We start from the raw sequence: 24,503 nt of genomic DNA, 5'->3' as shown, positions 1-24,503 counted from the left end.
GTTATTACAAAGACATTTTTATGTTAACATATCAAGTATTTTACAATTATTAAATTTTAAAAAAAACTTATAATAAGCTTTGTATCATCTACACGCTCAAATCAATGATTTCGTACATTCTTACGAATATTAGAGGGAAAAACTAAATTTCACCGTTAATAAAAATTATAATAAGATTTTCAACTAATTAAAATATTTCGTTTTACAGCATATAGATAATACAAGACACCTATTGATGGAGAATTAAACGGAGTTAAAATCGGTGACAGTTGTGTTACACTTTTAGTATAGTAAGGATTGATAATACAAAATCTTAACAAAAAGGGGTGGTAAGTGATAATTATTTGAAAATACACGAGAACTTTATGTATTTGACTCATTTATATATAAAAAATTACTTATCTTTTGTTTTTATATAAAAATCTCCGTTTTAATTATATACCTCATTTTGTTGATTATGACTCTCTGACATGTCAGTGCAAAAATGCAGAGTTATTTGCACACCGTTTTTTACCCCGTTTTACTTCATACGGGTCGTTTACATCACCAAAACGGGAAGCACTACATAAACCGGGCCATATGAGCGGTGTGTAAATAAACAATTGCCGGTATGTTAGTAGGAGCACCCTTTTTTTTCCCCTTTATATTTGATCGACGCTATGTGCACACAGATACATACATTCACGCTTCACGCCACACGTTTTTGTTGCAAGTGCCTGTAACATAAGTTTTTTCCTTTAATAAAACTAATACTTATTTTTAATTTTCTCATATTTCGTTTTTATCATGATTGAATATTTACTCAAATTGTGGTGCCATTTGCCAAATACTCTTTCTTGACCCAATACATACCTAGTCAAATTAATTACTGTACAATATATATATATATATTTTTTTTTCTAATATCCCAGAAAAAAAAAAAATCATGTCAATCATAGTCTTTTCCTTTTTATCTTTTAGATTTAGATTGGATTAAATCCGTGTCCATTTCATCCAACATTTCAGGACACATGTATCCTTCCTTCTCCTTTATACTACTACTTCCATAAAACACATTTCATTCTCTTTTTTTTTAATGGTCTAAAAATACCTCAAATTATGAAAATAGTACAAGTTGCTTGGATCTCAATCAAAAAGGTATGATCTTTTTATACATACATATCTTCTGTATCTATATACTAAAACTTTCATTTAAGGACTTAGGGTTTTGATATATCCATATATATAGCTTATTTATATATAGATCATATAGATATAGATATAGGTATAGATATAGTATAAGTATGTTCAAGATTATTAAAGGGAAGAAAAAGGGATTGAAACAAGAAGCAATAGAACCACCACCAGGGCCCAACATTTCATCAGATGTGACTATAAACCACGCGTCGAGATCGGCTGCTGTTCCTAGTGATCAGCAGCCTAGTGTGAGGTCACTGGCTGTGGCGGAAATGGGTATTTCGCCACAGCAGCCTGGTGTGATTGAGGTGTTGCCCATGTTGAAAGATGTCCCTGTGGCGGACCGACATGTTTTGTTTCTGAAAAAGTTGCAGATCTGTTGTTGTATCTTCGATTTTTCGAGTAGTTTAAAGAATGTTAAGGAAAAAGAGATAAAGAAACAGACTTTGATGGAGCTTGTTGAGTTGGTTCAGTCGGGGTCGAGTAAAATGAATGAGATAATGCAGGGGGAAATGGTTAAGATGATATCGGTGAATATCTTTAGGTGTTTGCCTCCTCAAGCACACGAGAATACCGGAACTGAAAGTCTTGACCCTGAAGAGGATGATATGTTTTTGGATCCGTGTTGGCCTCATTTGCAACTTGTTTATGAATTGCTTTTGAGATATGTGGTGTCTTCTGATACAGATACTAAAGTGGCTAAACGATATGTTAACCATTCGTTTGTGTTGAATTTGCTTGATTTGTTTGATACAGAAGATCCACGGGAACGTGAGTATTTAAAGACTATTCTTCATCGTGTGTATGGTAAATTTATGGTTCATCGTCCTTTTATAAGAAAGGCGATAAATAATATTTTCTATAGGTTTATATTTGAAACCGAGAGGCATCCTGGTATCAGCGAGTTATTGGAGATTCTTGGAAGTATAATTAACGGTTTTGCAGTTCCAATGAAGGAAGAACATAAGTTGTTTCTTTCACGGGCTCTTATCCCACTTCATAAGCCAAAGTCTATTAATTTATATCATCAACAATTGTCATACTGTGTAACGCAGTTTGTCGAAAAAGATTATAAGTTGGCTGATATAGTTATCAAAGGGCTATTGAAGTACTGGCCTGTTACAAATTGTGCAAAGGAAATTCTATTTCTGGGAGAGTTAGAAGAAGTTTTGGACGCTACTCAAAATGCAGAGTTCCAACACTGCATGGTTCCTCTCTTTCGAAGGATTGGATGTTGCATCAATAGCTCTCATTTCCAGGTTTGTGATATTTTGTTTCTTTTATTACAAGTTTTATTTCAATTGATGTATGTTTGGTATTTTTATTTGCCATTGAGGAATGTTTCTTCTTTACTTTTTGTGTCATATGTAGTCAGCCTGTGAGTATTTCTAATTATCTTCTTTATAACTCCAAAATTATTTATTAAGGATGTGATAAGTTACTCGTGTATATGTGTATAGACCAAATTTTTAAAAGCTAAATTTGCTGTTCCCTCTAGATCAGATGATCAGAGAAGACTAAGGTATAGTCTTATATTCAACAGAGCTAAAATTATTGTCGAGTGGGTCATTATCATAATTACCAAGGCGTAAGAATGAATTCAGGGGGTTCAGTTACCATTTTACATGAAATTTAGACTAAATTAAACTAGAAAAATGGAGAAAGGTTTTGTTAAGTGGGTTCGATTGCACCCTCTCAGGTGTATGTAACTCCACCCGTGCCAAGTTAGTCCTTCTCTCCTTCTGACAGTCATTTATGTGTTTATCTGAGTATCTCTTGCTTTATAATCATTTTTTTGGGCTTGGGATTGCGGCTGATGTTTTAGTCTAATGTTCTTTTTGGTTCCTTTTAGTTTTAATAGGGGTGGTAACCTAATTACTTATGAATATTTGAAGACTATACGATTTGTACAAGTTGGAGGACTAGTTTTGTATTTATCAAAACATTATGGTTTTAATTATGAAGATTAGAAGATAGTTAGTTAGTAGTAACCGACTTAGATATTAGTTGTATATATATGCATTCTCTGTATATTCATTTGGTAATAACAAATCATTTTACACACTTATTCCGCGTTCATAATATGTTGACCAGGTTACGCTTTATGCCTAACGGGTCAAATAGATAAAATATAGTAAAGAAAATTGGTCAAACGGATAGAAAGTCATCTAATGTGTATTTCAGTGCTTACAGCTTGCTAAATATGAAGGTTTTGTTCTAACCCAACCAATCCATTATAACCTAATTTTGTTTTGACCCATTATCCAAACTGCCTGACCCACTGATTTGCCGTTTATTTTGATTCGGAATTTTGAATGTGTTTAGGTAATAGGAATAGTTTAACAGGGTATTAAAATTAGGATTAGAAAACAAAAGGCAAGTGTTTTGACAAACCCACCAAAATCCATGGTATTTTAAAGGTTTAGCGACAGAAATATCTGGATAACTTGAATGGTCGATCCCCAACACGGAAGTGGGAAGATAGACTAACGCTAGACATGGAGACGTTACTACTGTCGGAAGACATGGCTCGAGGCAGGAATGTTTATAGAGCTAGAATTAGGGTAGATAGGTAGACGTGGAAGATAAATCGAGAGGAATGCTTGCAACGGTCAGGATGACAATTTTATGGTAGACATGGGCTCTAGAATTAGGGTAGATAGGTAGACATGGATCCAGACAGGAATGCTTGCAACAGTCAGGATGACAATTTTCTGGACTTTTCCCAGTCTCAATTCTTATAATAGGAGCCAGACTTCTCTCATTGTAAAGTATTATTAGAAGTTATGAAAGAATAGTCAAATGATAGCAATGACCATGATTCTGGGAAAATTGCTTATTGGCTAATACACACTAATATTATGCCTTCAAATTTCATGCCCTGCACTTTTCTATATTTTTTGGGGTAAAAGAGTTTTACACCTGGTAAATTTTCCTGCACTTTAGTATTGTTTGTGTGTAAATGTGATTGTTCCTAATCTGGCCGTTTTCTTGCTTATATGTTTGGGTTAGTAATCGTTTAATCCTTTTAGTTTTAACTTTTTGGCGTTTCATACCTCTATGTTTTTTATTCCATAATTTAATCCTTTAACTTTGTGTTAACATATTGGTTCAACTCTTCAAAGGGTTAAACTACCAAACTTTAAAAGCTGGAGGGTTAAATTAGATTATTTAAAAAGGCAAAATCATTGCAAAAGATAAAATTTGGGAATTTAATTTTGGTTTTAAAGTATAAAGATTAGATATCCCCTCAAAGAATTAAACCGCCAAAATTTTAAAACATAGAGGATTAAATCGTATAATAAAAACTAAAAAGGGTTAAACGCCAAAAGTTTATACTTGGGATTAAACCATTATCAACTCTATTTTTTTGCATTTCTATGAATTTGGGTTATAAACTTGTTGATTAATTATGATCTTTTTAATGTTGCATAAAGATTATGTAAGAACCTGCCTATATTGCATTTTTCATAGTACGATTGTAGAACCCGATAAGTCCTGAATGGTATTTCTTACAATTAAAGAAAATACAAACTTTATTTTCGAGTGACAGAAGTCGCTCCAAAATATGTTTGATAGGTAGGTTCTCTCCAATGATGCTTATGTTTACTCTAATCGAATAATCAATAAAACATACTAAACTCTATTTGCATACCTATCTAATTATAGATGTAACATGTTTTGACTTATTTGATTATGTAATTGTTGTTGCCATGTGTGCTTCTAAACCCCAGATGCTACATAGTAATAGTTAACTCAACTAGTTAGATCTTATAAGATAATTTAACGTTATCATTCTGCATAGTAAGATACTATTGCATTTGAGCTTAGTGGACCAGCTATATCTTACACTACAACTTAGATATCATCTTTTTCGTGTTTCAATTATGACAATGTGGATTTCAAGAGAAGCTTAATGATGATGATACAAGCATCTTGCTTATAGTGCCATTAAATCGAATTAGCTTAACATTCAGATCTGGCCCAATAGTACCCCAATCATAATTCTTGTAAACTTCTTCAATCCAAAATTCTTATTATAATTACCTTAACAATTCTTAGATTATATTTGCTATCATGATAATCTTAAGCATCATTTTTGTGGTATTTATCTCTATGATAATTGTTTATTCTTGTCATCTTTACAATAAGAACATTCATATTATTTTGGTTATTTGTATACATATTACTGGTCACGAATGTAATTTAGAAGATCATGATGTTAGGATTACTGCAGGTGTGTTAGGTGCTGTCTGTCAGCATGATCATTATGACATTATCTCTGTGTATATGAGGCATGATCCTTAAGACCATTTGTTTCTACTTTATATGCTGTTATCTCTTATCTCTACTTCCCTACTACATTATAAAGCATTTGTTCGCTCCAAAATTTTCAACTAAGTACTTGATAACCCCAAAATACCCCTTTCTTTTGTTCACTAATTTAAACATTTTCACCTAAGATAACTCTAACACCCTTAATGAAATTATATACCTCAATTTCTAAGATAACTATATCACTCTTAATACCCACAACGCTACCACCACCGCCACCACCACTACCCGTTGCCACACCGCCGCATCGCGCGGGCATTTGTTATGGTCAAATGTTGCTCTGCCTTTTCATATGTTTGCAGTCTGATGCTACATATAACTCTTTTGACACTTGCAACTTTTTGTACCTTAGTTTTCATTTAAAAGTTTTCTTACTTTAAGCCATCTTGTAGGTTGCAGAACGTGCACTATTTTTGTGGAACAATGAACGTGTAGTGAGCTTAATTGCGCTGAATCGAGACGTCATTTTACCCATTATTTTTGATTCATTAGAAAAGAATATACAGGGTCACTGGAACCAAGCAATCAACGAACTAACTACAAATGTCAGAAGAATGTTCATGGAAATGGATCCTGAGCTCTTTGAAGAGTGCCAGACACGATATATGGACAAAGAAGCCATGGTCAACGAAAACCTTAAGCAACGTGAGTTGACTTGGAAGAAACTCGAGTCCATTGCCTCCCAAGCTACATGAAATTATATGGTTCTGGTGAATTGATACAACAGTGGAAATGATAAAGGCTTTCGACCTCCTCTTCTTATAAAGATTTTTTTTTTCCCTATCGTTTTCTTTGCTTTTTACTTTTGGGTTTTCGATAGGTAAGCTGTATCATCTGTTGTTATAATTACTAATACGTTTTATACCTTTTAGTAATAATGGGACAGATGATATGTAAAAGTTGTATGTTAAACCTCATAGGATGTTTTATGCAGACAAGTTGTTCATGTATCTTTTCTGTGGTCAAATGAAATATTCTGACCATCTTTTGTGTGAATACAAAAAATTACATACATGTGAAACCACTATTCTTTACAATGTGGTTGTTTTTCCCCCTGTTTTCAAGTTGTTTTACATTAATGTATTCTTGATAATGGGTTAATTGCTCTGATGAAATGTATAGTAGGTATTTCAGCTTTAAAAGTGAGTTATTAAGGGTGTGCCTAGTTCAAACTAAGGAATGTCAAAGGAAAAGGAAACAGGAATATAATGAAATACTAAGGAATATTATCATTATATTATTGTTGTTTGGTTAATACAAAGGATTCATTATCATTGCTTTTTATATTGCTTGGTTCAAAATATACATTGAAATAAATATCGACATGTTATGTTTTATATCTATACTTCTTATATAAACAAATTACCTCTTCCTTAAATTAAATACTCTACCTTTAAATTTTTTATTTTACCCTTATAATTTACACTTTTCCAAACACTTTATTTCTGAACTTCCTAAAATACCCTTAGAAAAATCTCATGCATCTACGTATATATCATTCATTTTTTGGAATAGAGATGGTTGTGCATTTCGGTAATGGATATTGTGGTATGTTGATGTTTGCATGTTGTTCACTATGTATAATTATGTAGATTGAAAGTAGTTTTTTTTTTCAATTTTATTTTAATCTTTATAACGCTGGTTTAATAAGGGTTAGTTGATGTAGAAAACAAGATCTCAGTTTAATTTCTTTATTTGATTAAAATTATTAGCCGCATAACATGTATTTCTATTCAATACAGCCCATTGTTTTTTGTTCACGATACCCCACATTTAACCGCCTTTTTCTTTCGGAGGTGCCACTTCAATGCGCGAGCATCCTTCTGGTCTGTATTAAATCATGAGTTTTATGAATTCCACTATTATAATAATAATTAAAAGTTATAATAATAAATTAATAAAGATCCAAATCAGTCATTAGAACACAAAACACACTAATGTATTAGAAAAAAGATCCAAATGTAAATGCAGTAACAAGACATAATATGGAGAGAAGATATGAGCTTCACTTTTTCCAAAGGGAATGCAGTAACATATAAATTCAAACGCATAGACACGCAACAAGCAGATCCAAAAATACTTTCAAAAATCACATACTGCAAATAATCATCTTTCTGTTGTTGTTGGTACTCTTATTCAGTTGTCACTTTCATCCATGTATTTCTGTTATCAAACGGCTGATCATAAACAAAATATTTATTAATAAAAATTGATATCTTGATTGATGTTTGAATCGGGAACTAAACCATTGTGTTATATCTATAGTGTAATAAAAAGAAAATAATTCATGAAGGAGGAATAAAAAGAGATGAAAGGGATGAGAGATAAATAATTAACAAGAGGAGAACGTGGGTTATAATACGGGGAAAGATACTAGGTATTGATAACCATTCCCCCACCCCCAATTTAGGCTATAATGGTTCATTGCCCCAATTAGGTATTCATTACCTTTACTTTTTCTTACTCATTCCCCACCCTCAAATACCCCTACCAAGCAACCCCTGTGTTTCAAATTTCAATTTTGCCTTCCGGGTGTATTTTTTGATGCAAGAACTCACATATTGTCTCTTTTTTAAATATTATACTATCACAAGTTATATGATAGTATAATATTTAAAAAAGCGGATAAACATAATCTAAGTAGTTAAGGACCGAAATTTTGGTGTTTCGGTCAAGGACCGGTAAGTAAGCGAAATACCGGTTTTTTCGGTAATTTTAATATTATGTAAAATATTATATATAATTATATATACTAAAAAAATCACAATTATACACAAATAGCAGTTATATTAATTAAATACTTAATCTAAATATCAAAAGTCAAGCTTAAAAGTATCAATACTTGATAGAGTAGTTTTAATACTTGCAAAAATTAGTGTTTCTTATGTTGTATTTTAAGTTTCGACAAAAATAAAAAATAAAAAAAAAAACCTGAAAAACTGGTATACTACCGAAATTTGACCGATTTCACCAAAATTTGACCGAAAATTCCGGTAACGAAATTCTGGACAGAAATTTTAACTGATATACCAGCGGAGGACCGAAAACTGGTATACCACCATTATACCACCGAAATTAACTACTTAGAACATAGTAGACGTGTTCTAGGTTGGATATATACATTATCAAACACTTGTGATCTTTCTTGATATTTTGAGAAAGAATAACTTGTGACCAAAAATGTTTTATAATATACGATTTTAAACAACCTTTTTCGGTTTTGCAAAAATGGCTAACGAAATCGCAACTCTAGGAAAGTTGGTCATTTTTACGAAATCAGAAAATAGTTTGCTTAAAACGTATATTATAACGTCGCCAAACTATTTTCTCATATTTTAATATCCCAAACAAGAGCTCTAGATTATCTTGAATAGATGCTTTTGTTCTTTGTGCAAGAATTTGGTTTTGCTTTAGTCATTTTTCTTTGTTATAATTTTTAGGACTTCGAAACCCCATTATTTGTTAATATTCTAACCATGTGACTTTTCTTTCGGTGATTAGATTATTGATCGATTAATTGTAGTATAGTGATTATTGTCAAAAGATGTGGACCATTTAAATTGATGTGGCTTTTGTTTTGCATAAGGCAGGCGTACAAATGTGTCCAAAAAATTGGAAATTTTGACATGACACTTAACAGGTTTTTTATCTTTGATTCACATACATTTTGTTGCTTTAAAAGGTTTGATTCCAGATAATTATTATTAACAAAATATGCTGATAATAGGTAACGCTAACCAGCTTACACGCCCCTGTCGCATGGACAATGTTTAATCCTCGATGATTAAGTTCCTTTTAATCACTAATCTAGAATGTCATTTTAGCGTTTTTAGGTTCACTTAATGAAATTTACAGTTAAAAAACATTTGCTATACAAGAATTTGCTTTAGTTATGATTCTAGGTGACTACGATTATTAATTAAAGATACAGATTATAATTTATTATTGGGAATATAGTAGGTACATTCGATCATTTTCAACTAAGTTAAGGATTATGATTGTATTATTAGAAGTTTCTGTTTCTATTATTTTGAATTTTGAAATTAACTTTGTTTATTATTTTAGCTTATTGTTTTCATCAAAACTAGCATTAGGTAAAATGTCTACTTATGTGATGTAGTATGCACTGGTAAGGCCTATAAAGTGCTTAAATGAGCCTAGGTAAGGCCGGAAGTTATAGTTGTATATATGTATTTTTATTGGTAAATTGAGTGTAGGGATATGCATTTTCATATATTCATTTTAATATGTGAAACCTTAATTTGTTTTTGTTTTTTAAACTATGTTGCCCACATCATATTTGAACCTATGACCTCACTCTCTTAAGTTATAATAGTACGGTACCCGTATAATGCGGAGTTGATAGCGACGACGGTCTGGTAGTGGCGACAATTGGTGCTAGTGATGACGGAGTTGAATAGTGTAGGTTATTGCTGTAAAAGTTCTTGATTTAATTGGGTTAGTGAAAGTATTTAAAAAAAAGAGTTAATTATACTTTTCGTCTCTAAAGTTGATACGTTTTTCACTTTTCGTCCTTTAAGTGAAAAAATTACAATTTTGACCTTAAAGTTGGCAGATTTTTTCAATTATCATCCCTCGCCAAACGTCGTTAAGTTTCAGCCGTTAAGTCAGACACGTGCAAAACACGTGAGGGACTGAAACTGCAAAAAATGACAACTTTAAGGACAAAAACTGAAATTTACTTTTCTGTTGTCATCATCTTCATCTTCTCCGGCTGACTTTCGTCGAAAAATTCACTGGAAAACTTAAAATGTCGATATCTCACTCGTTTCTTCGAATTAGACCACGAAACCACCACCAAACTTCTCAAAATCAATTTCCACAAGAATCCTAACCAATGAATTGGTTGTCACACCCGAATTCTTTGTACCTCAATCTACTAATCTAACTATTGTAACAACTTAATAAGCTTAACGATTGACCAGTAAACTATATCGAAAACCTTACGATGAAACTAACATCTAATTAAATCACCAAAAATAAAAGGTAAGGATTTAACAACTTGTAACAATAGTAGATGAATCGCTATGAAACTTAACACAATACTAGATGAATCAATAGTAAACTTGTAACAACTTCCAGAATGAGATTTCGACGTAAGGATTTCACAAACAACGGATTTAAAGTTTCTATACAAAATATAGAACAAGAGCTATAATCAACCAAATGACGAACTCTAAATTGCTTTAAACTTCTATTACATAAACTAAGAATTAGGGGACGATGATCGAAATTTTTGATCTGAAATATTTGGGTTGCAGGGGCTTGTCAGGCCTCCTGGTCCTTTCGTCCCTCTTTGCTCCCTCTTTATATATATTTCTAATTTTTCGATTTTATGTCTTTGTTTCATTGACAAAAACCGAACCCACATGAAGGTCTCTCCTCATTTTGTACTTTTCTTTTTGGTGCAGAGCTTATGGAATAATAAATGAGGCACACCATTAGTGTCTTAGTGAGGAGCACGTACACCTAATCCAACATGGACTTATTTGCGAAACAGAAATATTGCATTCTTGGAACAAGCTAAATCGTACAGAAATATTGCTCAAAATCCATGGTATGGGTATTTTGAGTTTTCCAGCAAGTGCTGAGTCTGAAATCTGTTTTTTAGGATTCGTGCGAAAATTAATTTTGAGAAGTTTGGTGGTGGTTTTGTGGTCTAATTCGAAGAAACGAGTGAGATATCAACATTTTAAGTTTTCCGGCAAATTTTTCCGACGAAGTCAACCGGAGAAGATGAAGATGATGACAACATAAAAGTAAATTTCAGTTTGCGTCCATGAACTTGTCATTTTTTGCAGTTTCAATCCCTCACGTGTGTTGCACGTGTCCGACTTAACGGCTGAAACTTAACAACGTTTGGCGAGGGACGATGATTGAAAAAATTTGCCAACTTTAAGGTCAAAATTGTAATTTTTTCATTTAAAGGATGAAAAGTGAAAAACATGTCAACTTTTAAAACGAAAAGTGTAATTTTCTCTTAAAAAAAATGAAAAACTGATACTGTAATTTAAAACTGATATTGTATATATCCAACCTAGAACATGTCATTTAAAAAAAGAATGAAAAACTGATATTGTAAAAAAGAATGAAAAACTGATATTCATAGCATTAATAATACTTTAGTGATATCACATATTCAAAAACATGTGAATTTCAGCTGGGAGTGTATAATCATAGATAAATTTTATTGTTGCGCACATGTAATTGTTGAGTGCATGTACCTAATTTTAAATGATGTTATCGTATACATTCGGTCGTATCTGAAGTGATACTTAATGTATAAGACATCTTAGCAAACAAACACTGAAGTTAAATTATATACGACCACTACAAACAATATTGCATTTGTTCACACTTTTAGGTGAGTGTGAACAAATTAAAAATTATGTCACGCTTTTTATCGTGTAGAAATATATTGAATTAAAAGTGTATGGAAAATACTACACACTAAAAAGTGTGTAGAAATAAAAGTTCACACTTTTTAGTGTTAACTTTTATAATTATTTTGTCAGGCCTCACTTTTTGACTCATTTATCAAATGCTTAATCAATGTTATTATGCTTACTAACATGTATATTCTTAATTTCTTAATAACTATAAATTTGACATTATTTCTAATCTGACTGGTAATGGACATATACAACAGCTAAGTAATTGATCATATAATCACTAAAATTGTTTTCTTTCTCCTATATACTAACTTTTCCAAATTTATCACTATAGTAATGGGAATGATAATAATAATGTAAATAAAACACCACCATTAGTACTGATGGTGATGTAAATAACTAAAAGAATTAGAGAATTCAAAAAAAGGGTGGTGGGTGCCGGTGATCTTGCGACTGCGCCGCTCCCAAATATTATTCCAAAATAATCGTCGTCATTAGGGTTGCTGCCACCATTCCTACCTGCACCACCATCTCCTGGTCTTGTTATTGGACCACCACCAAACGACACACTCCCCACTTCCCTGCATAGCCACCATATTAGGTTAGTTGTTTGTCATCAATTGTTGCATAGTTTAGAATGTATAATTAGTTTCTATGCTCATAGAAAGAACACTTTGTTCAATATATAACACATGCTATATAAGTCATGTACTTATGTGCATGTAAACCACATGATTTTTTTTCCGTGCATAAAAGATATTACTTTTTTAAATTAGAGTCGGTTCAACAGAAAAATACACCTGATAGTAGTATTCAGTCTAGAGTATGCCATTTCAAAACATCACAACACTTTTTGTGACAGCTAATTAATCACACCCTTTAGTAAATTTCGGTTGTTTTGCCTTTAACTTGTTGTGATCTGTATAATATGTCTATATTTTGACTTAAACTAATCGCAGGGTATTATTTGTTTTAGGGAAAATGATATATGATGTTAACATCATCTTTGTTGGATGATGTTTCCTCACATATTCCTTAACATCAAATTTTACACATGTCAAAAAGCCCCCCTATGAATTTTATGGTTTTTAATAACAACATCATCTAACAAAGATGATGTTAACATCATATAAGTTATTCCCTTTGTTTTATCACCTCTAGATTGTAGAATATTATAGGCCATGCAATTTGGCAACCAATGGAAGGCACTTTTGTAAGTATTTAAACACTTTCAAAAGGTTCGATCCACATTCATTTTACAGTATGTTTTACCACTTGTTTCCGATGTGAAAGACAGTTTTCTATTGCAATCTTTAGAAGGATGCCAATAGGAACCTTTTTATGGCCTAAAAAAAGTGAAGGGCATAAGTCACTTTCTAAGTGAAAAGACCCTAGATAACCTTTTTAAGGTTCTAACCACATCTATATAATATATGACAATAGGACATAATTAAATATTGTGTCTTAAATTTAATAAAAACTAGATTAAAATTCTCTTGAACCAAGCAAAATACTTCAAATATGAGAAAGTAGATGCTTATTATATTCTTCTCAATTGGGATAACAAAAAAAGATCTTGACTTTGTTATTGTTTGATGCATTTATGATCATATATTTTCAAAATGTTCACTTTTGGCCAATAATGAAATTGTCTTACAATTATATATGGAATAACAAAATAGAATAGAATAAGATAAAAGTAGGGTAGGACAATAGAAGATTGATTCTATAACCACTAGGCAAAGGCAAGTGGTACTGGATATGAGAAAAAAAATCTAAGGGTATCTACCAATAAACTAAAACAAGATTAAAATGTTCTTAAAACGATACATGTCGTAATCCTTGATTGACATGTGTCCTTTTAATTTATTTAATTAAATTAATTATCTTTTTTAATTGTATATTGATTCAAATTCCATATTAGAATTATAACTAAATTACAACTCTTGGGCATATAAATACAAAACAGATTATAACCTTATTTGATTCATCGTTTTCTCATTAATAAAATTATCTCTTTTTCTTAACTCTTTAACTCTTATTTACTTATATTACTTATACTAAGTTATTAGCATGAAAACTTCAAAAAATTGAGTTTGTAATCCGAAATCACAAGGCTATTTGCCGCCATCAACTATGCTTACAAGTTCCGATTTTGACGTGATTGTAAAATTTAAGGTAAATTCAAAACTCTTACTAAACATATACTATATTTATCATTACTGTTTATTATAATCCGTTTACTTTAGGTACAATTTATTTCATACTCAGGAATCATATATGAGGCATATTCAAATTTCTTAATAATACAATTCATATAACTACCCTACATCGTACGGGTATTAGGACTAGTTTTAAATATAAAGTTACTATGATGACCTCAAAATGCAATTACGATGGTTTAATATTTTAGTTCCATAAGATATAGAGAGGAAGTACCTTGGCTGACCGAAGACACCGGCATTCATCGTGAGTTGATCGATGAGGTAGGCTGACTGAGGATTAACACTACTCGCCTTTGCATACATGTCGTTTAGGTCTTGACCAGAAGGCACAAAAAACGCACCATTTTCCATCAAGTCTCCATCCGTTCTCCAATTCCATCCAACCCAATTCTTCTCATTTGCGTCCACTCGTTTTGTCACCTATATTTGGTTTTAAAAATGCAAATGTATCAAAAGTAATCAGATAAAGATAAAATATGACAACACTAGTTATATAGCCGTTAAAAAAAAAGTGTGTTCATATAAATTGATTTAATGACTAATAAAAGAGTGATGATTTGTACACTAGTTATCATATTATTTTATTCTTATCATATAGTATAATAAAATGTTTTGGTTAATCTTTAGATATATAACTCTATTTCCTTTGCTTGTTAACAACAATTTGAACCCTTGATTCTTTTCTTTTTGCTTGCAACACCAATTCTTGACATCAATTATCCAACACTTGCCAAGAATGAAAACTATTCCATAACAAATAAGGAGTTTTATGTTGGTTGTTGGCTTTGTGGTCAAGTTATCCAACAAAAATATTACTATATGTTTTCCAACAAAAATGGCCTTAGGAATGTTCAATATGTACAATATTACTATATGTTTTTTTTTAGACGGTTGCTTAATTGATAGATTTGAACAAATATCACTACATGTTCTACTGAAATAGTGAAATCTTCTTTATTTTTGATAAATTCTGCCATAAAAAAGTTTACATATTTCGACCAAACACTCGGCATTTTTAGAAGATGGCTATCTCGACCCAATTGGCAAATGAGTCACATACATGTGCACATGGCCTTTATAAAGTATGAACCACAACAATTAGATGAGGGCCACACTTGGGCTATGTCCCTGGGTTTTACAGGTCGACCAGACCAATTGTTAAAGACGACCCCTAAAATGTTATCCAAATATTTCCAACATCGTAAATCGATTTGTTTATTACATAAAAATAACACTTTTCAATAGCATAGGTTATTATCATATGCTAATACGTAGTACAGTAAAACCTCGATTAAATAATACTCGATAAATTAATAATCTCGATAAAACTAATAATTTGTTCGATCCCAACTTGGGACTAGTACAAAGTTGGACCTCAATCAATTAATAATAAGATAATAACTTTTTTGAAGTCCTAATATAAGTATATTGGTTCCAACGAAACTATAAATTAATAATGCTTAAAATATTTTAAAGTTGTCTATTAAAAATGAAGTTATAGTCATTTGTTTTCTTTTTTAACTTTAAATTATCTATAATGAGTTTTTTTTTTAATCTTCCTATTTCAGTTAAGAGTTGAGCATTATCTTTTAGTATTGTAACAAAAAGTTGTGAAGTGTTGTTGCCGCTTGCAACGCTTCTTTCCAAATGACCGATTCAAAGCTACTGAATCATCCTCAAGCTCGTCATACATGAATTTCTTTAAATTAATAATTTATTAATTTATCGATATAATAATATCTCGCTAAATTGATAAAATACCATGGTCCCGATATTATTAATTTATTGAGGTTTTACTCTATATTAGTAAAAGCTCAATGAGATTTTAGTCGAGTGGTTCAAAGGGAAGGTGAGAAGCTTTGTCTCTCTAGAGTTAGAGGGTTCAAATCCGGCACTAGTATACTAATTTGGAAAAAAAAAATAGTAAAAACTAATAATTTATGATTGGCGTTCCAAAAAGAAAAGATATTTATATCTATATACAACAAACAAAAATTGTATTCAATATGTTGACGGCTCGACTTAACCAACATGTTTTAGCCACTAAGAAATGACCCATCTTAATCTGTTTGCCCCACCCATTTTACCAACTATGCATTACTTGCATTTGAGTTACAGACTTTACCTCCTTTGCATTCGGGTCTGGTGGTGCAATGTACCGATTACCCTGACTATTGATAGTTGGATTCGCACTTCCACCAATTGCATACATCTTCCATTCAGTAAAATCATTGTTTACTACATGAAAATACCCATGTCTACACCGCGGCATTCTTTGTATCAGACCTCTGCCAAAATGATTAAACGCAAACGTAACCTACACACACAAACACCAAAATCATGCAGTATGGTCAGTATTACCAAAAGTACAACTCACTAACGCATAAAACCGCGTTTAAAACTTTAAAAATCTGAATTTCTAACCTGCATTCCTTTATCTGGTAAGTACGCGTCATCATGTCCCATAAGCATAACTTCATTATGATTAGTAAAATAACTATTTGAAATAGTGATAGCAGTTGACCCCAAAATTGCATCTATCAAACCGTCAGTACAATGAGCAAATGAACAATGATCAATCCATATATTTCTTGACCCTGATATCGAAATCCCATCACCATCAGATAACCCTCTACGTCCAACGTGCGTTGGACTTGATCGTATATCCGTGTTCCCAGATGGTTTACAATTATAAACCCGAATATTATGAATGATCACATTTGTTACATACTGAACTGTGATACAACCTCCACCAGTTATATCAACGTTGACCCCTCGGCCATCTATTGTTTTATAACTATTGACAATGAGTTCATGTTTGAGTCTAATGAGCATGCTTGATGCAAATACGATCCATAAGGGTTCGGTTTGTAAGGCTGCGTGCCTTAGAGTGCCTGGAATTGGGTTCACTGGGTCGTTATCTGACGAATCTGTGACTATGTAATATTGACCGCCTTTTCCACCTAATGCAAACCGGCCAAACCCAATGCTGCAGTCTGCAAGATGTTGCCGGTCATTGAACCAATTTGGATCGCATTTCCAGCAATCGTCTATTGGGTTTCCAGTGAGACAATTGCCTGCTATGTCCAACAATTCTCTTCTATGTATAGATACATTTAATCTCCTGTGTTCATGGACAGAAATACCAAAAAAATGTTATGTTAGCCAACTGTATGAGATATCTTGCAAAGTTTTACTGTAAGTTATATCAAGAAAATTTGAATTTGCCTTCTCTTTAAATTCAATAGACTTTTCTTTAAAAAGAAAGACACCCAAAAGATTTAACTTTGTGATGAACAAAACCCAGAAAGGATTCTTTCCATTATGACAAAAAAAAGGTGTCATTTTCTGTTAAAAAAAGTGGCCCGAATGCGAAAATTGAGCATCTTTGGACTTTCTTTTTGAAACAGAAAGATACCCAGAAGACTAAATGATGTAATGAACAAATCCCAGATTGGAATTTGTCTAAATTGTTTTCAGAAATCAAAGCTCAAGCTCAAGATGAAGAACTCAATTAGCAGGGGTGTAAACGAGCCAAACCGAGAAACCTAATAATCCTAATGTGGAGTTTTGCAGTTTGCATGTAAAAGAAGGTGTGTATTTACCTTTGTACTTCTTGAACAACAGCTTCGGGATTAGGGTGTTGATAAGGAAGTGTGAGATTAAGAGTGGCCCTAATGGCAGAGAAGAAAGAGGTCATAAGGCAAAACAAGAGAATGTATGTGTTTGGGGGATGCATTTTTTTTGTGTGATAAAAAGAAGAATATAACATAACAAATTAATGATATGAAGAGAATTGATTAATGTATTAATGACATGAAACAAAAAGAGTTGGCTTCAAGTTGAATTTTCCTGAATGTGCAAATCATGCAAAAATTGAATGATTCTATATATAATATAAAAATAAAAATAAAAGAATGTAATGGAAAGTTTTACATTGAATAATGCAATTTGGTAATTATATATGTGTTGTTAAATCTAATGGGTTTTGGAGAAAATTAGTTTTTAAAGTAGGGTTTTGCATAATTCAAGGAGAAGAAAAGAAGATAATTTAAGGAAAGGATGGGGTTTTAGAGAGGAAGGGGATGAGGGTCTCTCACTTTAGAAGTCATTGTTTCCTCAATAACTTTACATTCGAATCTTCGCTTATAAATCATTCTATTCTATTACAAATAAACAAGAAATCCAATCCTATATATAGATATATAAATTATAGATTGATTTTCTGGATTATATATGCCATATAGTCAAATATCCACAAACACACGATAAAGATAGAAATTTATGTAGAAAATAAAGAAAAAGGGAGAAAGTTGTCTTTTATGGTGATTAATGGAAATTACTTTTCACATTCAGGGAATTTTGGGAATATGGGTTGGATTGGGGACGGGGTTGTAGAGGTTGATGCTCATATGAGTCATTTTTGTAACAATGAATTATTTTGCATATTAGATTTTCTTTTTGATGCTAACTTTTTTGCTTCTTTTTCGGGTGATAGGCTAGATCATATCTAATGGTTGAATATTATTTTTATTCTTTTCATTTAAATTTTGCCAAATTAAGTTTATCTAGAAATTCAAGTTGAAGATTGCTGTCCCAATACCATACTAGAGGATCATGGTTTTGGAAAGAGAAACGTTCTAATCAAAGTTACAAAAGACTCATGGATGTATAGATATAAAAAGGTCAGTGTCAAGAAATTTAAAAAAAAAATAACAATAATATTTATCTTTACTTATAAAACAAATTCTCACCTCCCTCTTTCAACTTTTCTAACTTTAAAATGCCAAAAATGTCATTACTTCTTTTCTACTCATTTTGAATTTTTATTTATGGTATGTCTTAAGAAATTAAGCATATATTTTTTTCTCCAAAAACCCCTTTTAGCATATTTATGGTTTTTAAAATGTCACTCCACACACTACAACAGTAAATTACCATATCTACCCTGATAACAAATTGTCACTTCTAACATAAAATTCTGCCACAACGCGCGGGTATTATACTTGTATATAACTAACATTATCATTAAGCCTATACACATTATACTTTTAATTAAATTAGTTTATAATATATACTCCTTAATTCTCATACTAGTACACTACCTCTTTTATATCAGTGACATACACTACGCCGCCATCACTAATTGCTACCACCATTTTCGTTGTATTGTGCAGACATTCGTTATATTTATCAGTGTTTTATGTAGTTTATTGATCATGAATTACACAAATAATCCTTGTTTCATGAATAGTTCTTGGATTGCAAGTCATTTTAAGAGGGTTGTTTGGGTTTGAGTTTTGAAGTGGAATTTTAGATTATTGCATTTTAAAATCACAGATAACTAGTTTTTAGTGTTTGGTAAAAATGTTTTAAGAATTGATTAACTGCGTTTAAAATCAATCAAAACACCAGCTCCATCCTTACGGCTGGTAAAAGTGATTCCTTAAAATTAGTTTCCCTTTATTGAATTTACCCCAATACCCCTTTTACCCAGTGTCCCATTAATCATTATATACACGTTGTAGTTTTGTGCTTCTTCCAAATGCCTTCTCCAAATTCTTCTTTTGCTTTTTATTGCTTTTTTTCTTCCGCCACCATTTACAATTCTACCAAATTATACTTCGTTTTTTAGTGAAATTTTTTTGGAAAAGGTGTTTTATTAATTTCGTTTACAAATCAAAGTATTCCACAATAATAACATTGCCTATAAATTTAATATATTTTTTTACACATCAACAATTTTAGGATTGAATTTAATCTATTATTTTTTTTTTAAATCTCATTTTTTTTTCTTGTTAGCACCTCTAAATAACGTCTAGTATTATTATGTTACCATTTTGATTTGATTTATCCATTTAACTAATAATGTACACTTTTATCATTTTATGTGTTTACTCTTTAAAATATATATTTACCAAACACTGTTATCTGGTTATTGTGATATCAAACAACATAATCAAATCCAAACATTATTTTTTTAGTAGCACATTTTGTTACAGTTGGTTATTTGATTATGATTATTAAAAACACATAATCTATTTTTAAAAAGTAGGGATAACTGCAGAAAATAGAAAGTACTTTTCGACCAATTCATGAAAATAGCAGTGACCTTTAAAAGTTTTACTTTTTAGAAATGAACTTTCATTTATTCCCGAAAATAGTAACATTTGACACGTGTACATGATGACATGGACATTTTTCGATTAGGTGGCATTTTTTAATTTATATTTTTTGGAATTTCGTGAATTGGTCACTTTTCTATTTTCTGGAGTTTCGTGAATTGGTCACTTTTTATCAGTTACGTCATTTCCCCCAAAAAATGACATGGCTCTGTTTCAGTTTCGGTTCTAGCAAGGTATTTCTTCTCGTCATTTTCTCCTGAAGCTAAATTTTTATTTTATAAATTTCCGTTGAGTCTCTTCCTACTTCAAGCATTGAAAAGGTGAAAAGTTGTGTATGAAGATCTTAAAAGAGACATAAATCTAGCTCCACTTCGTCTATCTCGAGATTAAAAATCTTTAAAATTAGATGCCTAAACATCGTCATTTTAGCCGGAGGGAGATCCTGAGGATGTTCAAGGTGAGACGAGAGTTCCATAGGCCATATTTGGACCGTTTAAGAATAGTTCATCGACAGATGACATAGATCCAGATAGAGCAGGTCGAACTCAAACAGACCGCCGACGGCTTCTAAAATTAGTTGAAGAAATCAAGAAGAAACCACATCCACCTCCACCACCGCTGTCGTCGGTGTTGGAGTAATCCGACAATAAATGAGTTTATTACTAGAAAGTAAAACTTTTAAAGGTCACTTCTATTTTTGTAAATTGGTCGAAAGGTCATTTCTATTTTCTATAGTTATAATGTATGCCACGTCATCAAAAAATGTCACTTAATCAAAAAATGTCCATGTCATCATGTACACATGTCAAATGTTACTATTTTCGGGAATAAATGAAAGTTCATTTTTAAAAAGTAAAACCTTTAAAGGTCACTGCTATTTCTGTAAATTGGTCGAAAGGTTTTTTTTTTTTTTTTTTTCAGTTATCCTAAAAAGTAACCCCAAACACACCTTAAACTAAAAGGCTTTTAAGGTTGCATATGCGTCTTATGAATAACCCTTATATTTTTAGTCTCTAGCCCATATTAACTAAGAGTTTCTCTGGATTGCCCCTCCCAATAAAAAACCAGCTATCGACCCATATCAACAACCAAGGAATCATATGGAAATCGCCAAAGAAAGTATGAAAGTAACACAATAACTAGTAATTGTTCTTAATTTTGTTGTCGTTCATTACTCATCCTCCAGTCGATCAATTATGTTTGTGTAACCGTGTTTATCTATTATATATTTACCTAAAATAACTATAATACTATTTCTCTCTCCTTAAATCTCAACTAATCATTGTTTTTCTCTCTCCTCCATAAATCATTTTATCCTTCTAATTCAATCAAAATATTTTATCTCAAAAACCGTATATCGATAAATTATAAAAATTATAAGAGTGTTCTTAAAATTTCATGCTCTTTCATTAGAGTGGTCATTCAATAAACTTTCGACGAATTTTTAAATCCGAGGGCGAAGCCCGTACAGATAAGGGCGGAGTCAGTCAGGTAGATCACCCCATTACCGCCACCGTCGTCGCCGCCATTACATCACCACCCCGTCATTGATCACCTCCATCACCGCTGCAACACGCGAGTACCATTCTCGTATTATAAAAAAAATAACCCCATGTTGAAAGTTACATGGAGAAAATGTCTAAAATATCTTTAATGATTATATAACACCATTAGTTTTTTTTTATCTTTTAACATATTTCCATTAACCCTTTACATCGATTTACTTTTACATCAATTATGTAACATCACTAGATGCCGCCTCTACCACCAACTGTCGTCCTCGCCACCAAGAATACCGCCGCATTGTGCGGTCACCGTGCTGGTAATTAGAATGTGCTTTCATCTTGTATCATTTTCTTTTACAGTTGTACTTTAATTTATAGTAAAGATGTCATAATTAAACGTAGTAGCTAACACTAGTTAACTATAATGAAACTAATCAGATAATAAATCAAGCCACACCCGCAAGGCCGCAAACACAGAACGTCCATGGAGTGATTTTGTATGTTTGTTGATATCACGGGCTCAGGTTCGAAGCTATCCTCCAATGGTGTCTCACATTGTTAGAATTGTCCTGAGTCATTTTTGTGTGATGGATGATGATAAATAGTGTCAAAAATATGAAACCTCTTCTTGTGATGGATGATAAATAGTGTCAAAAATATGAAAAGGTTTCGTCAACCTACACCTTTTTTAAGATTAACTATATTCAAGATTGAGTTGGAAAGAATATTTCGAAATGCAACTTTTTGTTTTATTGATAACACTTTTATATATATATATATGTATGTGTATATATCTTATAGTATTCTCTTTAATATTTGAACAAAAATATTTATCATTATCATTTTAGTGTGATGTCGGTTTCATTAACATCAAATCATGACTCCTCCGTGTGTATAACTATTCATTGCAAATAAAAATACCAAATTATCTACCAATAAATTAAAATAGGATTGAGATCTTCTTAAAACGACACGTGATATAATTTTTAATCAGACACGTGTCCTTTTAATTTAATTATTTTGTTAAATCAGTTTTTTTAAATTTATATAGATTCAATTTTCTTATTAGATTTAAAATTAAACTCTAACTCTTGGCTTATATATTATAACCTTATTTGATTTATCGTTTTTTCATTAATAAAATTGTCTCTCTTTCTTTTTCTCAATTGTTCAACTCATATTACTTATAATTAGTTATTAACATAAATACTTTAAAATTTTGTGTTTACGATCCGAAATCATAAGGCTATTTGTCTCATCCAATATGTTTACAAGTTCTGATTTTGATGTAATTGTAAAAATTTAAAGTAAATCCAAAACTTTAACTAAATATATATATTATATTTATTATTACTGTTTATTATAGGTTTGATCTTGTGCTTAACAGGATAATTAAGTTAATATTTTAGGAGAATCTAGTACTACTCAAAAAAGTAATACCTTTTATTATACTTATATACACAACAACAAAAAAACAATTGTATCTAATCCCCACACTTTTTGCCATAATATATAAAACCAAGTACTGTTGTTAATTAAAGTAATCTTTGAGAATAAATGGCTATAAATTGGAAGGAAAAGAAAATGGATAAAAATACATTATCAATTTAGACATCTCATATACTGTATAAGGATTTAAGAAATATTAAGTAATTCTCAATTTCTCATAGAAGTGTATGAAGTTAAGGCTCCCCATTGGAGTATTATCCAATCCATGGGAAAATATATAAGTTTACTTTCTATAATGTGTTTTTCTTGATGATAGCTTAGATAATATATTAAATCCATTCTAAGATATTATTTTATATTCATTTTCGTAGTTAACCTTTTGGAATAGAAAAGGAATTTAAGAATTTTATGTTTAAAAGCAAACGAAACTAGCTTCTGACGACATCATGCCAAAGTCCATATATAATTGCTTGACGTGGGAGATAGTTCGACCAATGTGGCGGCATTTTTTCATATATTGTTTTTTGGAAAATGATCCGTCACTAAATTTAGGTACGGCCACATTAAAAAATTTTATATATTATACTTTTGAATTTTATAAACATACATAACCCCTCTGAATTTTACATACCCCTGAGTTTTATATAAGCCCCCTGTTTTACCTAAAATAGGTATTGCATGCTTTACCTAACATTTCTCTATTGTTTTCTGGGTTAAGTACTTGTTTCATCCCTTGGTTTCTCAAATATGCATTTTTCATTCCTCCGTTAACTTTTCGGTCGAAATCATCCCGGTGGTTTTCATTTAGTCCATACTACCATTAAGTGCCCACGCGTACATATCACGTGAGGGGTATTTTCGTCTACAAGACCTTAATTTGGTGTAACACCCACCGTTGGCGGAAACATGGAGCGTCATGAAAAGTACAACACGACATGGAATTACATAGATACTACTAAATGAAATAGAATATAATGAATATATTCCTAAAACATGAGTTCAAAGTCATAATGATACTAGAACAGCTTAATACAATAAGTCCATAAACGGTATAGCCCAAAGCATGTAGCCTTAAAGTCTGACAATAAGCAATGGAGTCTAAATCTTCGAAGTCCAGTCCTAGCATAGTAGTCTTTATCCCTAATAAGCCTGAGTACCTGAAAAGTATACTAAAACTTGTCAACACAAAGGTTGGTGAGTTCGTAAGTTTTGTCAAAAAGTCTAGTCGAAGAAATAAGTCGTTTGTCGATTCTTCTAAGTAAAAATAAGTATTTG

The 24,503-nt window shown here is 31.6% G+C and overlaps 2 protein-coding genes across 2 annotated transcripts; one reads left to right on the top strand and one right to left on the bottom strand.

Annotated features, from left to right (window-relative positions):
• The first annotated feature begins 1,020 nt into the window (after positions 1–1,020).
• Positions 1,021–6,562, top strand: LOC122587469 (serine/threonine protein phosphatase 2A 57 kDa regulatory subunit B' beta isoform-like). The gene is made up of 2 exons (XM_043759652.1): positions 1,021–2,435; positions 5,904–6,562. The coding sequence occupies exons 1-2, from the start codon at positions 1,284–1,286 to the stop codon at positions 6,204–6,206; spliced, it is 1,455 nt and encodes a 484-aa protein (XP_043615587.1). The 5' UTR covers positions 1,021–1,283; the 3' UTR covers positions 6,207–6,562.
• A 5,609-nt stretch (positions 6,563–12,171) lies between these two features.
• LOC122588994 (probable pectate lyase 5) lies at positions 12,172–18,318 on the bottom strand. Its single transcript, XM_043761222.1, has 5 exons — positions 17,755–18,318; positions 16,574–17,273; positions 16,275–16,466; positions 14,364–14,569; positions 12,172–12,505 (listed from the first exon to the last, which is right to left on the bottom strand). Exons 1-5 carry the CDS (start codon positions 17,919–17,921, stop codon positions 12,253–12,255), a joined length of 1,518 nt encoding a protein of 505 aa, XP_043617157.1. The 5' UTR covers positions 17,922–18,318; the 3' UTR covers positions 12,172–12,252.
• Positions 18,319–24,503: the final 6,185 nt, after the last annotated feature.

Source organism: Erigeron canadensis, chromosome 2 (genome assembly GCF_010389155.1).
Source record: "Erigeron canadensis isolate Cc75 chromosome 2, C_canadensis_v1, whole genome shotgun sequence".
NCBI lineage: Eukaryota > Viridiplantae > Streptophyta > Magnoliopsida > Asterales > Asteraceae > Erigeron > Erigeron canadensis.
The sequence above is the reverse complement of the archived record's forward strand: the minus strand, read 5'-3'. Positions and strand labels throughout refer to the sequence as shown.